General features: G+C 41.6%; 1 protein-coding gene across 2 annotated transcripts in view; it reads left to right on the top strand.

Annotated features, from left to right (window-relative positions):
* Positions 1-15,425, top strand: part of HGF (hepatocyte growth factor) — a 78,044-nt gene that overhangs the window by 55,726 nt on the left and 6,893 nt on the right. For both annotated transcript variants that reach the window (XM_034765637.1, XM_034765642.1), the window contains exons 12-16: positions 2,265-2,303; positions 2,844-2,940; positions 6,457-6,531; positions 9,570-9,713; positions 11,370-11,476. In XM_034765637.1, coding sequence (XP_034621528.1) covers positions 2,265-2,303; positions 2,844-2,940; positions 6,457-6,531; positions 9,570-9,713; positions 11,370-11,476 — 462 coding nt within the window. The remainder of the gene's footprint in view (positions 1-2,264; positions 2,304-2,843; positions 2,941-6,456; positions 6,532-9,569; positions 9,714-11,369; positions 11,477-15,425) is intronic.

Genomic DNA, 15,425 nt, shown 5'->3' on the forward strand with positions numbered 1-15,425 from the left:
GACTGTCAGCTGTATAATGTTGGCTATCTTGTTTTCATGTACATTTGTCTATATTCTGGCTGTTACATGTGGCACTACAAAACTTAAACTCTTATCATGAATAATTGGTGCATTACTTGGGGGCAATGGGGAGGAAATGCCTTCTACGAAGCCTGTGCCAGGGAGAGTCTCCCTTGACTGGCTCTGAGGCTCATTTATGCTGCCACAGCAGGACAAAAGCGCTGTAGCAGATGAAGGAGTCCTGCCCACTACAGGATTACCGGTGATAGTAAAGCAAGGAGAGGAGGACTGATGATTCAGGGGCTAGGGCATTACCCTGGAACTTATAATGGATATAAACTGGCCGTGGGGAAGTTCAGGCTTGAGATTAGACGACGGTTTCTGACCATCAGAGGGGTGAAATTGGAACGGCCTTCCGAGGGAAACGGTGGGGGCGACGGACCTGTCTGGTTTTAAGATTAAGTTAGATAAGTTTATGGAGGGAATGGTTTAATGGTGAAACATAGTAGTCAAGGAATACCAAGCAATGGTAGGTAAATAGTATAATGGCTAACAGGGGTCAGGCTAGAGACTCTTGCCTATATGCTCGGGTTCTTACTGATCGCCATATTTGGGGTCGGGAAGGAATTTTCCTCCAGGGTAGATTGGCTGAGCCTCTGGAGGTTTTTCGCCTTCCTCCGCAGCATGGGGCAGGGATCACTAGCAGGAGGGTCTCTGCCGATTGAAGTCACTAAAACACAGGATTGGGGACTTCAACAGCAGAGTCCAGGGAAGGGGTAGGGACGGTTTTATGGCCTGCAGCATGCAGGGGGTCAGACCAGATGATCATAATGGTCCCTTCTGACCTTAAAGTCTATGAGTCTATTATGAGATCCAGGGTCAATTCCCTTTTCTGTCTGCCACAGACTTCCCATGTGACCTTGGACAAATCACTTAGTGGGGGGAAAGCTCATGATGAGAAATATGGAATTCGCATTTAAGTTTGAAAGATGTTTATCTTCAGTTTGTATCTTAAAACCGGAAATGCTTCATAACCTGGGAGAACATTTAAACAGTAAAATAGGCTTTTGGGTTAAGGCAGAAATGTGTTCCTATGCTCTCTAGGATTTAGGAATAAAATCACACTAATTCATAAGAGCAATTGGCAGCATTTTTTGAGACCCTAACACTGCAACCATGCTCAGGCTATATCTACAATACAAGCGCTACAGCAGTATAGCTGCATCGCTGCAGCCACGCAGCTGTAGTGTAGAGACTTGCTAGAGCAAAGGAAGGGGTTTCTCCATTGCTGTAGTAGGTCCATCCCCTTGAGAGGCAGTAGGTAGGTGGATGGAAGAATTCTTCCACTGAGCTAGTGGTGTCTAGTGGGGCTTAGGTTGACTCAACTATGTCTCTCAGGGATGTGAATTTTTCACACCCCACGTGATACAGCTTGGTCAACCTAAGTTTTAGGTGTAGACCAGCCCTTAGAAGGAGATCCTCTGATTCAGGTGCTGTTATATCTGTTGAAAGTAAAGAAACTGTGTAAAAAGTGTTTTGTTTTGTTTTGTCGGTGTAGAGGAAAAGAAATAGTTGAACAAATGTCAAACCTTTTCAGCTTTAAATTTTATTATCTGTACTCTTGGATTGTTTACAGCAAGCACTGGTGGGCTATGTGGCAATGGTAATTATTTTTGGTCACCACTGGCAGTGCGATTTCTGGATTCAAACCCATAGTTAGAGATGAAAGTTCTCCTAACTTGAACAAAGCTTAAGCAATTCAAAAAATAACTGGAATATAGAGTTGATATTCAGATAACAAATTTGGCTTCAGATAAATTTTCCCTAATATCAATATATAAATAAGATGTATATTTTCTAAAGGGTTAGGGCTAGGAACCCATCTTCCTTGGACAGTCAGTTTTATTTGGACAAGTAACTCCTTTTTGTAATACCAGCCTTATTTATTAGTATAGGCCGATGCTTATGTGAAACCAGATGCATGCATTGGTAAATGTTCATGTAGTTCAGATGTATCCAAAATTCAGCCAAGAGGAAAAATGTGAAGTAAACATTTTTAAATGTTGCTAAAAAAAATTCTGAAATGAAATTCTACCCCCTTTCTTGCCTCTATGCCTTTGTGGCTTTTCCAAAGCCCATTTAAGCCTTAATCTTTGTGAGTTATTAAAATCAGCAACATAGCATTTATTTTTCTGTTATGACTCCTCTTAATTTTAGACTTTCTTTTATTTTTCACTGTTATGGACGTCTTGTGTGTCTGCTAGGTGAAGGCGATACAACTCCTACCACAACCAATTTAGACCGTAAGTAATTTTACTTGTATACTGTATGTCCCATTATGATACTTCCACTTTCTTTTGAGTGTTTCTGTGTATATGTATGAGGTAAAGGAATAAGTCCCTTACAACTAGCCAATCCTTTCTAACTGGCATGCCAAAAAGATCAGCTAAAGAAAGCAAATTACTTCTAGGCTTAAGAAAATGAGATTTACAAAAGAAAAACTTAAAATTCCTTGGCGAGCTGATAACTTTATGATGTTCTGTGATATAAATTTTTAAACTCACCCTTCCAGATGGTGAGGTATGGTGCTAGTTTTCAGAATTAACTATATAATTACATGGATCTTAACAATAAAACTATTTAAATGTTTTTATGCCAGCAGCCTGTTTAAATATTTGATGGCCTAGTGCCACTCCAATTGATGTAATTTTGAATGTTTTTAGTAGCTCTGAGAGAAAAAAATCTGTTTGTTAAAAATTGACCTTTCTGTGGTCCTTATGTGCAACTGTACAGGTTTCCTACCGCTGTTTTTAGTAAAATGTGATCTCTGGACCTGCTTTCAGATACTGTCATTTCTTGTGCCTCAACCAAACAGTTGAGAGTTGTAAATGGAATCCCAACACAAACTAACGAAGGATGGATGGTTAGTTTGGCTTACAGGTAACTATCATTTTGCAAAGAAAGATGACCCTACTTTAAAAAATATAGGTTTGAGGTTACACTAAAACATAGACCTCAGTAAAGACACACATAGATTGTGCTTAAACACTGCATAAGCAAAGTAGAAATATGCTGGAACAACTGTTGAATCCAAGTCTGTATCCTTCATGTCAATGAACTGGTTATAAGCTCATTATTTCTGTCCTATGTATAAGAACTGCTCTTTATAAAACATGCATAACCTTCTGCTTTCCAGATTAGCTACTGTAGCTCCATTTATATCATTGGCATCACGTCCAGCCTTAAAATGTTTGTTTCAGTGACTCTTGTAAGAAAATTGAGTTGCACGTTGCCTTCTGCAATTTAACAGCAATACATTAAGATTTAAGCTGATATGCAGGATTTACACCAGTGACAAATTTTAAACTTATCTGTTCATGTCGTTACATGCAATTGAAATGCAATATGCATGAGAAATAAATATGAGCAATAAGGGAATCCCTTTTCTCCCTGTAAAACAAGATCCTAATGTCCACAGCTGGAAATGTAGATTACATTATGCAAGATCTTATTTGATACAGTTATGGTAATATTTTATCTCATATTCTCCATTTGGTACCATATGAAGAACTACCAACAGAAAAAAATGAATGTTCCTTAAACTCATTATTCTGCTTCTCCACAAAATGCAGTTCCTAACCCATTTGTTTGCCTTTTCCAAATGATGTATATTTCTGTACTATTTTGATAGCTGTATTGGCCTTTCTTTAAAGAGCTGTGGACGATTTGAGCCCTTTGTACTCCCTCCCATCCCCCATCCATCTCCAACTCACTTTCTATTAGAAAAGCTAATTTTGGATGATCAAACTACTGTTCTATGGTGACCATGTTCCCTGAATAACAGGAATGTTGCATCACCTTTTTGTTCTGCGTTTGTACAGCACTTAGCACAGTAAGGTCCTGGTCCACGACTGGGGTTCCTCGGCACTGCCATAATACAAATAATTCTCATTTATAATATTCCCAGGGTCTGTCTCAAGGTCCCAGTTGGTTTGACAAAAAACAATGTTTTTGTCCGCTTGACTAAGCTGCTGACCAGCTGGCTGAGGGATTGATCCTGCAAGGCTGGCGTGATCAGCAAAACACTTAAGTGCATGCTTAACATGTGAAGCATTGACTTCAGCTGGACGACTGACAAAGCAGGGCAGGTGCATATGTGCTATGTTGAAGCAGACAAGTGTGTTCAGCACATGCAAGCAAAGAAGGAAAAGGAGGTTTGTTATATGACTCGAGGAAAGGAAAAGGAAGGAGTGGGCATGGCTTTTCTCTTACACCACAGCTGCCCAAACCCTATCATATATGCACATTTCTGACCCTTTCCAAAGCTATCTTCTACTTGCCTACTATGGCAGGTGTCTTGATTCTCCCCTTTAATATTTGGTCACCAAAAGCAACTCCCAGTTTAGCTTTTACTCTGGCAAGCGGGTTAAATGTAGCTTGCAGGCGACAAACTGCTGCAGAAAAGGCATTTTGAAAGAGTAGGCTGTCTAAATCTCAGATATATTTGTCCTCAGTGCTTCCCTCTGTCCACCTGTCACTGCTACCTCTCTTGCCGCCCTAACTGTCTTTGTTCCCCTTCCCGTTAACTTTTCTCTATCACATACCCATAATGGACATAGCAGCTTTGTTTTGTGGGGTTTTTGATGATGAGGCTTCATCTGTGCATTGTCAGGGATCGCTGCACAGGTGACATAATTGAAAAAGCCCAGCCACTGGCCAATTGGAATGTGTCTTTGGACACTGTGTCCCAGGCCATACCACAATATAGCCTCAAGAGAGACAGAATGACCAGTGGCTGGGGGAAGGACCAGAGACATTTAAAAAATTATGGGGTCTTTTACTGAAAGGTGAATTCCAAAAAAGCTTTTCATTTGTTTGGTAGTAGGGAGGGTGAGCAAAATTCACAAGGAACAAAATTATGATTGAAAAATACTTTGGTGGTGAATAAGAATATGGTTTTATTATTCAACTGTTATATTGTTAGAAACAAACCCAATAATTTAAATAGAGGTCTGAACCAAAACTTCAGATCACTCTAGAACATTTTTTGGGGGGTGGGGGGACGAGAGAGTTTCAAAATCAAATCAGTCTCCTAATCCTAGTTTTGAAACATTAGAAAGTGGTAAAATGGGCAAAACCAAACTTGGAGTTGAAGCGCTTTAAACTTTGGGTTGCTTGAAAACCAGATCTGGGTCCATAGTTTGCAGCTAAGGCCCATCTCTAAAATGTAAAGAAAATTAATTACCCTGAGCATCCTGAGATCTAGGCCAGATTCTGTTGCTGATTACACTTAAGTAAATCTGGAGTAACTTCATCTGCAGAGAAGTTACTCTGGATTTGTGCCACTGTTAAAGCAGAATTTTGACCTCTGTGTATGCCACTGCGTATGTACCAGTCACAACTTCTAAATGAGATGATGCCAATCTGGCCAAGTGACACTAACAAAAAGGTTATATGTACTCTTACTTGTGATGCAGTTTCAAGGAATCTGGACAGAATCTTTCTTTTAAAAAGAACCCAACTTGTTGTTCCCCAGCCGAAATACAGTCCAAAAAGAAGTAGAAGGCAAACATCTGTGTTAGTCTGCTATCTTTGAACTGCAACATAGAATAAGCATAAGTGAATTTGGGCTCATTCCAGTAGTTCTTGCTAAAGCTTTGAACATCTGTATGATTTGAATTTATAAAATGTGAGAAGTTAAGCTTTTCCCAGAGTACTGATGTGTCAGACTCTCCTTCCAAAGAGCGGCAGTAAATAAATATAACGATTTTGGAAGTAGAAAGAAGTAAACTAATTAATCTGCATTCCAGATTCTCTTCTTTATTCCTGGAATATCTGTCATATTTAATCCTTTTAATTTCACATGATATAGTATGCCACAGTTTCTATAATCTCGCACAGGTCATCACACATTGCAGATTGTTTCCAACTGAAGTATGCGGGGACTGGATAACCCAAGGGATTGGTAATCAAATAGGAACTTTCCACCTTTAGGTCAATACTTGGAATACAATCTAGTTGAGTAATGACCAAATGTTGTTACCATCTGGTGGCAGTTCAGGGGCCTGTGTGAAATGAGCTGGTAATTTCAGTCCAGTTCCTACTAGACAGATAGCCACATCACAGTTTTACATTTGGCTCCCTTATTTTAGTCTCAGCACTGAGGCCAAAAAATGAATGAACAGAGAAATGAACTTCCCTCTCATCTCTAGAGATAGTCGGGTTGGTAGGGCAGTCTGAGGAAAGCCTACATTGCTACAGTATTATCCATGATACAGCTGCACTGTAGAGGGAAATATTCATTTTCTGGGGCTGTCAATCTACCTTTTAATGGCACTACATTTACTTAAATAGTATGATTGTGTAACTGAATGGTGGCCTTAGAAGTGCTGTTAGAAGTTTTGGCTTGGTAAAAAACAAATCATACAATTTTTCCCCCTGGTTTTTTTTTTTCAGGAATAAACATATCTGCGGAGGTACTTTGGTAAAGGAAAACTGGGTTCTAACAGCAAGACAATGTTTCCCTTCTCGGTACAGTAGTTTGTAGATTTGCATTGTTGAAATGTATTTTCTTTCTTTTAAGCCTGTGGCACAATGCATCTTCCCTTTAAACTCTGCAGTCTTCCCTCTTGCTTTATCTTCAGTCCTTCTCTCTTGATAATGAGTGTCTTTATGGAACCTTGATATTCATTTATTATCATTATCATTGCTCCAAAAAAGCACTGGACATTTTACAGAAAAGTATGAAGTACGACTATCTCTTTCAAGTGTGATGATTAGTCAATTGCATCTTTATAAAATTTAATTTCATGTTACTGCTGGGAATTGGCTAGAACAGTGCTTCTCAAAACTGGTCCGCCGCTTGTGCAGGGAAAGCCCCTGGTGCTCCAGGCCGGTTTGTTTACCTGCCACATCCACAGGTTCGGACGATCGCGGCTCCCACTGGCTGTGATTCGCCGCTCCAGGCCAATGGGGGCTGCGGTAAGGGCGGCCAGCACATTCCTCGGCCCACGCCGCTTCCTGCAGCCCCCATTGGCCTGGAGCGGCGAACCGCAACCAGTGGGAGCCGCGATCGGCCGAACCGGCTGATGCGGCAGGTAAACAAACTGGCCCGGACCGTCAGGGGCTTTCCCTGCACAAGCGACGGCCTGACTTTGAGAAGCACTGGGCTAGAGTATAATACAAACCTGGGCAAATCTCAAGAAGTTCAAAGGTTCAGTTCACTGAGAATCTGAAAGTTTGGATATTATTAGGGGGAAAAAATTACAGTTAGTGGCACATTCCATCCATCCAAACCCTTAAAAGAATGGAAACAAGAAGTTAAGGGGAAAGACTTGTGTGGCAGAGTTTGAACCCATTGAGTCATTGGGCGGGGAGAGGAGAGAGGTGGGGAGAGAGAGAGAACATGCATGAGAATAACTTAGGCCTGGTCTACAATGGGGGTGGGGTGGGGATCGATCTACATTATGCAACTTCAGCTACGTGAATAACATAGCTGAAGTCAACGTACTTAGATCTACTTACCACAGTGTCTTCACTGTGGTAAGTCGATGGCTGACACTCTCCCATCGACTCTGCCTGCGCCTCTCGCCCTGGTGGAGTACCAGAGTTGATGGGAAAGCACTCGGCGGTTGATTTATCACGTCTAGACTAGACGCGATAAATCGACCCCCGCTGGATCGATCGCTGCCTGTCGATCCAGCAGGTAATGTAGACAAGCCCTTATAGGCTGATGGTTAGACATTACCTAGGATATGAGCGATCCAGGATCACGTCCCCCGGTGACTAATTATTGACCCAGAGTGCAACAGCTTCACCAGGAGAGACTGAAGGAGCCCTGTATCCAAATGTCACATAGCCCAGTGGTTAGAGCACTCACTGGAGAAGTGATAGATCCCAATTCAAATCTCTTCTCCCCCTCCGGTGGAGGGAGACTTCAACTGGGAGCCTCCCACATCCCAGGTGACTATCCTCATGAGTTGGCTAAAATTATGAGTGTGTTCCTCCTCTTTTCCCTCCCTCCTTTTCAGCAGCTTGCTAAAATGGCATAAAGGTGCCTAACTCCAAGAGAGGATTCACAGCTGAGAATTGCTAGCAGACCTAATTGCTTCCCTGGGGCCTGGACTTAAACGCCTATCTCTAGGAGGTGGTGGGGTTTGACACTCACCTTTGGTCAGCATCTCCCATTGGCTAGTTTAAGTGACACCCTGCCTAGCATACTGGTTTCTGTGAATCAATCAAAGGAGCCTATCATTCATTGTATAGGAGCCACGGTGCCTAACTCAGGCTTAGTGAATTGCAGTGATTTTCTAGGCACCTAAAAGGTAGGTGCTGTGATGCTCAGCATCAGGAGTGGCGGGGTTTTTGCCGCCCTAGGTGGCAGTGCTTCTCCTCAGAGCATTCGGCGGCAGGGGGTCCTTCCGCTCCACGTCTTTGGGGCGCTTCAGCGGCGGGTCCCGGAGCGAGTCAAGGACCCACTGCTGAAGCACCCCGAAGATGCAGAGCAGAAGGACCCCCGCCACCGAATTGCTGCTGAAGACGGCAAAATACCGCCCCCCAAATCCTGCCGCCCTAGGCGACTGCCTAGGGTCGCCTAGTGGAAGCACCGGCCCTGCTCAGCATTACTACAACTAATTTCTTTTGTGCATTCAGGCCTTACTACTTAGCCATCATTTCTCCATAATATCTGAATATTCACAAGAATTCCGAGAGGTCATGAAATTTCTGGAGCTTTCTTATTCTACCTTGGAAATACAAACAAAACAAACTTTGAGTTCATCCCCTTTAGGTACTGGCTGAAATCAGGAAGTATAGTTTCATTGTGCAAATGAAAACTAAATAATTTTTAAAAGTGTGACCTGTTGGGTCTTCCAAAAGGTTCCGTTTGAGTTTTGGATGCAAGTTTCTATTAGTTCTTATTTTATCCATACTTGTTTTCCCCTCTATACACTGCTGAATTACTAAGTGTTCTAATTTACTGACCTAGCATCTTCCAGAGTATAGACTAAGAGGCCTGCCATGAATATACGTGGAAATGAACTGCATATTTTTATCATAAATGTTCCTAATATAGAAGTGGATAAAAGATGGGTAAACTGCTACAGGATCACTTCCACTTTTAAAAATAATACTTCAGTAGTTCTTGTCTTAGATGCCACAATTTTAATAACCAGTTAACACATTCTCTATCATGCTGCAGTACTTGCAAAGTGAAATAATGCAATCTTACAGTTGGTGGAATCGATATAAAATGCAAAAAAAAAAAAAAAAAAAGAGAGAATACAGGAATAGTGGAGATGGACGCTAACCAAAATGCTTTTGGATTTTGGAAAACTTTAGAACTGGATGTGAACTTTATTTCCAGACCAAAACACTATATCTGAACATGATGAATTTTTTGGAAAAGTTCTGATTTGACTTGGAAATGGCAGTGTGGGTCCATCGCTACCAAAGAGTGTCAGATAATATCTTTCCATGTATATGTGAATGTTACCGTACCAAAAAAATGTTTGTGTTGAGACTAGACCAAGTAACATGCCAATGTGTCATACCAAATTTGCCTTATTCAGGTACAAAGATTTGAAAGACTATGAAGCATGGCTTGGAGTTCATAATATCAAAGGAAGAGAAGAGAAACACAAACAAGTTCTGAACATCTCCCAGTTGGTGTATGGACCTGAAGGGTCTGATTTGGTATTATTGAAACTTGCCAGGTTAGTTCTTAATATTCCTAACTCCAGGATCTCCGGTTGATGGGTGTTTTGCCTAAGAAAGAACTATGGGCTCAGACCTAAATAGTAGCAATACAGATTATGTCCATATAGATTAAACTCACACTTACAGCTGGTCATAAAAAGGAAAAGTAAGCATAGGTCATGAAAAAAAATCAAAAGAAACGACGTTTTCAGCTTGTTTGAAAATTTTCATTTATTTTAAACAAAAATAATCCTTTTGGGAGGAGAAATAACAAAACCTTTACAATATTTAACTTCCCCCACCCCACTGGGAAAGGGTGTGTTAAAGTAAAAGAGCAAAATAGTAGGATTTTCCCCATCCAAATAAAATGAAAAAAAAATAGAAACAAAATTCCCCCTTCAAAAAAGGAAAGATGTTGATGAAAACAAAACTTTGTGGATTGTGTGTGTGTGTGTGTGTGTGTGTGTGTGTGTGTGTAAAAAAGCCATTTTTCATTGAAAAACATTGACAAAAATGTTCACCAACTCTACTCACAGTGATATAATTTATAACTTTGTGATTAGTTGCTAAGCTTTGTTTTCTTCTTTTGGGGATTGGCTTAATATTCTTCACAGTTTGTACCTGATTTTTCAGCCATCCTGAGTTTTTGCTGATGCAAAGGATAGTAGCTAGATTATATTTCTACTAGCAATTCATTGCTGGTGGAATTGACCTGTCATTCTTATGTCCAGTACAAGGTCTCTGTTTAGGGGTTATTCTGGTGTCTGCTAGCAGAATAGCTGGAAAATGGTACCTGTGCACTCACTATGTACTAAAGAAACAGCTTCTACACTGGTCCCATGAAGTCTGGCATAAAAGGTCACAGTTGAGATGACTAAGAGTAAGGTGATCAGATAGCAAGTGTGAAAAATCAGGACATGGGAGTGGGGGTAATAGGTGCCTATATAAGACAAATCCCCGAATATCAGGACTGTCCCTATAAAATCAGGACATCTCATCACCCTAACCAAGAGTGGGCTCACAAATCTTTATGCTGATCCAGTAGCCCCAGTAACTGGTGTGGAATAGCAGCCACCAGAGAGTCTGTTTTGCGCATGTAGTTCGATTCTCAAGTTAATGAGCCCTCCATCAGAACGGAGCCCAAATTCTTGGACATATGTTAAAAATGCACGTTCACCTTCTGAACCAACAAAAACAAATGCCATTTCTGAAAAATCATGCCCTACATGTATTTTTCTTCCTGATAATCAGGTCTCGTTAAATAGAATGGTGTGTGGTTTTAATTTGTAGAATAAAATAAACACTAGATTGTAAGTGAGCTCCTTTTGTACATATGACCCTTCATATGTACCATCATATTATCATAAATGTTTATTCAAATTAAGGGTATCCTCTTTATGTCTTCATTGTTTATCTTTGTACAGAAAACCCAAATTAAACAGAATAAAAGCAGTAACAGCACTACAGGAAAGCTGCTTGAGAAATAACATCTGCAATTCAAAAAGCAGTTAAAAGGAACTCCCAGATTTTCATGAGAAGAAAAATAAAGCAGAAAATTTGGCACAATTTTTAATTATTACTGTGAGCTATCGTAGATCATGTTGTTTTTTAAAAAAGCAGTTTAAAATATTATATAAGATCCGTCATATCTACTCTTTATTTTCTCTTTGCAGAGCTGTAGTATTCAATAATTTTGTGGATCTCATCAGATTGCCCATTTCTGGATGTACCATTCCAGAGAGGACCACCTGCAGTGTTTACGGATGGGGACACACAGGATGTAAGATATTAGTTTTTAAAACTGAGTGAAACAATATATGCTGCTTAGTTCCCATTCCCAACATATGATAGGCAGGGCTAGTAGCGCTGCCTAATATTGAAGTTCCCTAAAATGTCCCATTATAAGATCTTGTTTTCAATTGCTTATAACATTGCCAAACTTTAAACTGTTTCAGATGAAATTTTCCTTGTTCGATGTCTTCGTCAAGCTGAATATTATTGAAAAATTAAGCCAAAACAGTTCAGCTGTGTCTGAGAATGAGGCTAGGGAAAAAGGCATGGTTTTGTATATGTTAAAAAAATATGACATTTTCTTTGAGAAGCTGTAGCAGTCCCATACTTTGGTCAGGGATTTTAAATTTGGCAGGGAGGTGGCCTTTGTGTCAGAGATGCTCCTTTTGTCATCCCTGTGAAAATCTGCTCAATTTTGGCCAAGTTATAAACTTTTGAAAAATCTCAGTTAACACATGCTCAGTGGACATTGCTTAGAGTTTAACTGGTAAAATCACCTAAGTATCTATCTGTAGTGCACATGCTCCAGCCTAGGGCTGAGCAAGACTTTGCCTGCAATTGCAGGCCTGGGCTGCTGAGGGCCAGGGATGGGCACTGGAACTGAGAGCAAGTGCTCTCAGTGCTGTCCTGCTGGAGGAGAAAGCTGCCTGATTGGAATGCAACAGGGTTGCGGGGAGTAGATTCGGAGAAGGAACCTAGGGGTGGGCAGACTGACACTAGAGGCTGTTGGAGTGTGAGGAGGAAAATGGGACTCATGGTTTGGGGGTGAGGGGGAAGAGAGGGGCAAGACTGAGACTGGCTGGGCAAGGATACTAGGAGCTAGGAACCAATAGTTAGGGAACATGAGGTGGTGGTGGGGAGGGGAGACTGGTCTGACACGTGTGTGTGTGAGAAAGAGAGAGAGAGAGAACTGGGGTTGGCTGGGCAAAGAGACCTGGACTGGAAGCCAGTGGGGATGGGGAACATCAGGAAGGTAGCTGGAGTCTTGGGATGTGGGTGACAGAGGCAGATCAGATGAGGAGCCAGCAGGGAACTGGAATGGGCTGGGCAAGGAAACTGGGGGCAAAGAGCCTAGAGGGTTGGGCTGGGAACCAGGAATGGCTAGGCAAGGAGTCTTGGACTGTAAGTGGGGGGAACTAGGACAGGGACTAGAGATGGGGGCACTAGGACTTGCTGGACAAGGAGGCTAGGACTGGGATGAGGAGCTAGCGATGGGGGAAAAAACAGGACTGGGACAGGGATAGGTTGGAGAGAATTGGTTAAACTTATGGGGGGTGAGCAGAAGAGTCTACACCTACTAGAACATGCTCTCCTCTCCACCCCTGAGCCAGAAATGGAATCCGACATTTCCTCTGCTGTTAGCAAATAGCTGTGAAACCCACTGGCAAAGTGTTCCATCCACCTCCAGTGTTGGTGCACACACTGTATGAGAATCCTCCCACACTAACTGCAGCCCGATCTGTCAGCTGAATGGCAGCTGATAGGTTTCTAAAAAGAAGCCCTATCTCTCATAAGTAAATAGCAGGGTCCCCCCAGTAATCTGTACTGGGACCAGTGCTCTTCAACATATTCAAAAATTATCTGGAAAAGGGAGTTAACAGTGAGGTGGCAAAATTTGCAGATGATTCAAAGTTACTCAAGATAGTTAAGTCCAAAGCTGACTGACTGCGACGAGCTACAAAGGGATCTCACTAACCTGGGTCAATGGGCAACAAAATGGCAGATGAACTTCAGTGTTGATAAGTGCACATTAATGCACATTGGAAAACATAATCCCATCTGTATATACAAAATGATTGGGTGTAAATTAGCTGTTACTACTCAAAAAAGAAATCTTGGAGTCATCATGGATAGTTCTCTGAAAACATCTGCTCAATGTGCAGTGGCAGTAAAAATCAATCAGAATATTAAGAACCATTAGGAATGGGATAGATAATAAGACTGAAAATATCCTAATGCCACTATATAAATCTATGGTATGGCCACACTTTGAATACTGCATGCAGCTCTGGTCACCCCATGTCAAAATAGATATATTAGAATTGGAAAAGGTACACAGAAGGGCAGCAGACATGATTAGGGCTTCCACATGAGGAGAGATTAAAAAGACTGGGACTGTTTATCTTAGAAAAGAGATGACTAGAGGGGATATGATAGAGGTCTATAAAATCATGAACGGTGTGGAGAAAGTGAATAGGGAAGTATTATTTATTATTTATTCCTTCGTATAACACACGAACCAAGGGTCATCCAATGAAATTAATAGGCAGCTGGTTTTAAACAAACATAAGGAAGTACTTCACATAACACACAGTCAACCTGTGGAACTTGTTGCCAGGGGATGTTGTGAAGGCCAAAAGTATAACTGGGTACAAAAAAGAATTAGATAAGTTCCTGGAGGTTAGATCCGTCAATGGCTATTTTCCAAGATGGTCAGGGACGCAACCCCATGTTCTTCTAACTGCCAGAAGCTATGACTAGACAACTGGGGATGGATCACTTGATAATCGGTCTGTTCTTCTCATTCCCTCTGAATCATCTGGCACAGGCCACTGTTGGAAGACAGGATAGTGGGCTAGACGGAACATGGGTCTGACCCAATATGGCCATTTCTATGTTTTCTTTGGTTTGTCTACACAGGGAAATTATTCTGGAATAAGTTAGGGTGTGATTTTTAAAGCACTCTAACTATTCTGGAATAATTTCCATGTGGAGACACTTATTCTAGAGTAATAGTGCCTTTTTCTGGTTAATCATAATCCAGAAAGAAGCCCTCTTGGTCTGAAATAAAAGTGTCCACATGGGCAGCTATTCCAGAACAGTTTATTCCGCAATAGCTATTCCGATCAATTTCCCCAAGTAGACATGCCATTTCTTCTTGGATGTGGGGATAATGGTTACAGTATGGGACTTGACAGCATCATATCCACAAAAGAGAAAGTGGAGAAAATCCACAGGAAAATGGAAGCTATTTGTGGGGGAAAAAGAGATTTCAACACAGTGAAGTAATAAGAGAAAGCATTGTCAGCAAAAAAAAAAAAAAATTAGTCTAAGACAATTAATAGTAGTTTTAACTATTACATTATTTCATAAAAAAATAATATACATTTCATAGCAGCTTTCTTCCAAGGATCTTGTACAATACTTCGTAAATTTTAATGATTTTATTAGTCCTCACAAATATCCCTATCGGGTAGAGAAGTTTTATTATGCCCATTTTACAACTGGGAAAACGAAGTCACACTGTGATCAAGGGCAACATTGTAGCTTCCCATATGTGGTTGCTCAGAGAACAGGCAAGTGAGGCCCCTATGCTATATGCCATACCTAAAGCAGATTGCCATTCTACATGCAGAGCAAGCTCTGTAGGCTGCTACTTCCTCTTCCTCAAACAGATGAGTAGCGTGTGAGCAGAGCCTTGGTTCTGCACTTCAACCCACACTGTGCTATCCAGAGTAGCTGAACAGTGAAGGGAGAGGAGGAATTTGTGATGGTTACTCTCAGGGCATGTCTACACTGCAATTAGACACCCGTGGCTGGCCCGTACCAGCTGACTTGGGCTCACAGAGCTTGAGCTGTGGGGCTGTTTAATAGCGGTGTAGATATTTAGGTTCAGGCTGCAGCCTAAGCTCTGGGACCCGCCCACCTTGCAGGGTCCCAGCGCCTGGGCTCCAGCCAAAGCCTGAACATCTGCATTGCAATTAAACAGCCCATTAGGCCAAGGCCCAAGGCAGCTGGCATGGACCAGTGTAGACATACCCTAAGTCATAGTTCCTGCCCTAGGCTGATCTGAGGGTGGCACAGCGGCATATTGCCTTTTATTCAGGGCAAGACAAAGGGTGAAATCCTTGCTCTGTTGCAGTCAATGACATAATTCCCATCAGGGCCAGCTCTAGGTTTTTTGCTGCCCCAAGCAAAAAAATTTTTGGCTGCCCCCC

Source organism: Trachemys scripta, chromosome 1, assembly GCF_013100865.1.
Source record: "Trachemys scripta elegans isolate TJP31775 chromosome 1, CAS_Tse_1.0, whole genome shotgun sequence".
NCBI classification, from domain to species: Eukaryota; Metazoa; Chordata; order Testudines; family Emydidae; genus Trachemys; species Trachemys scripta.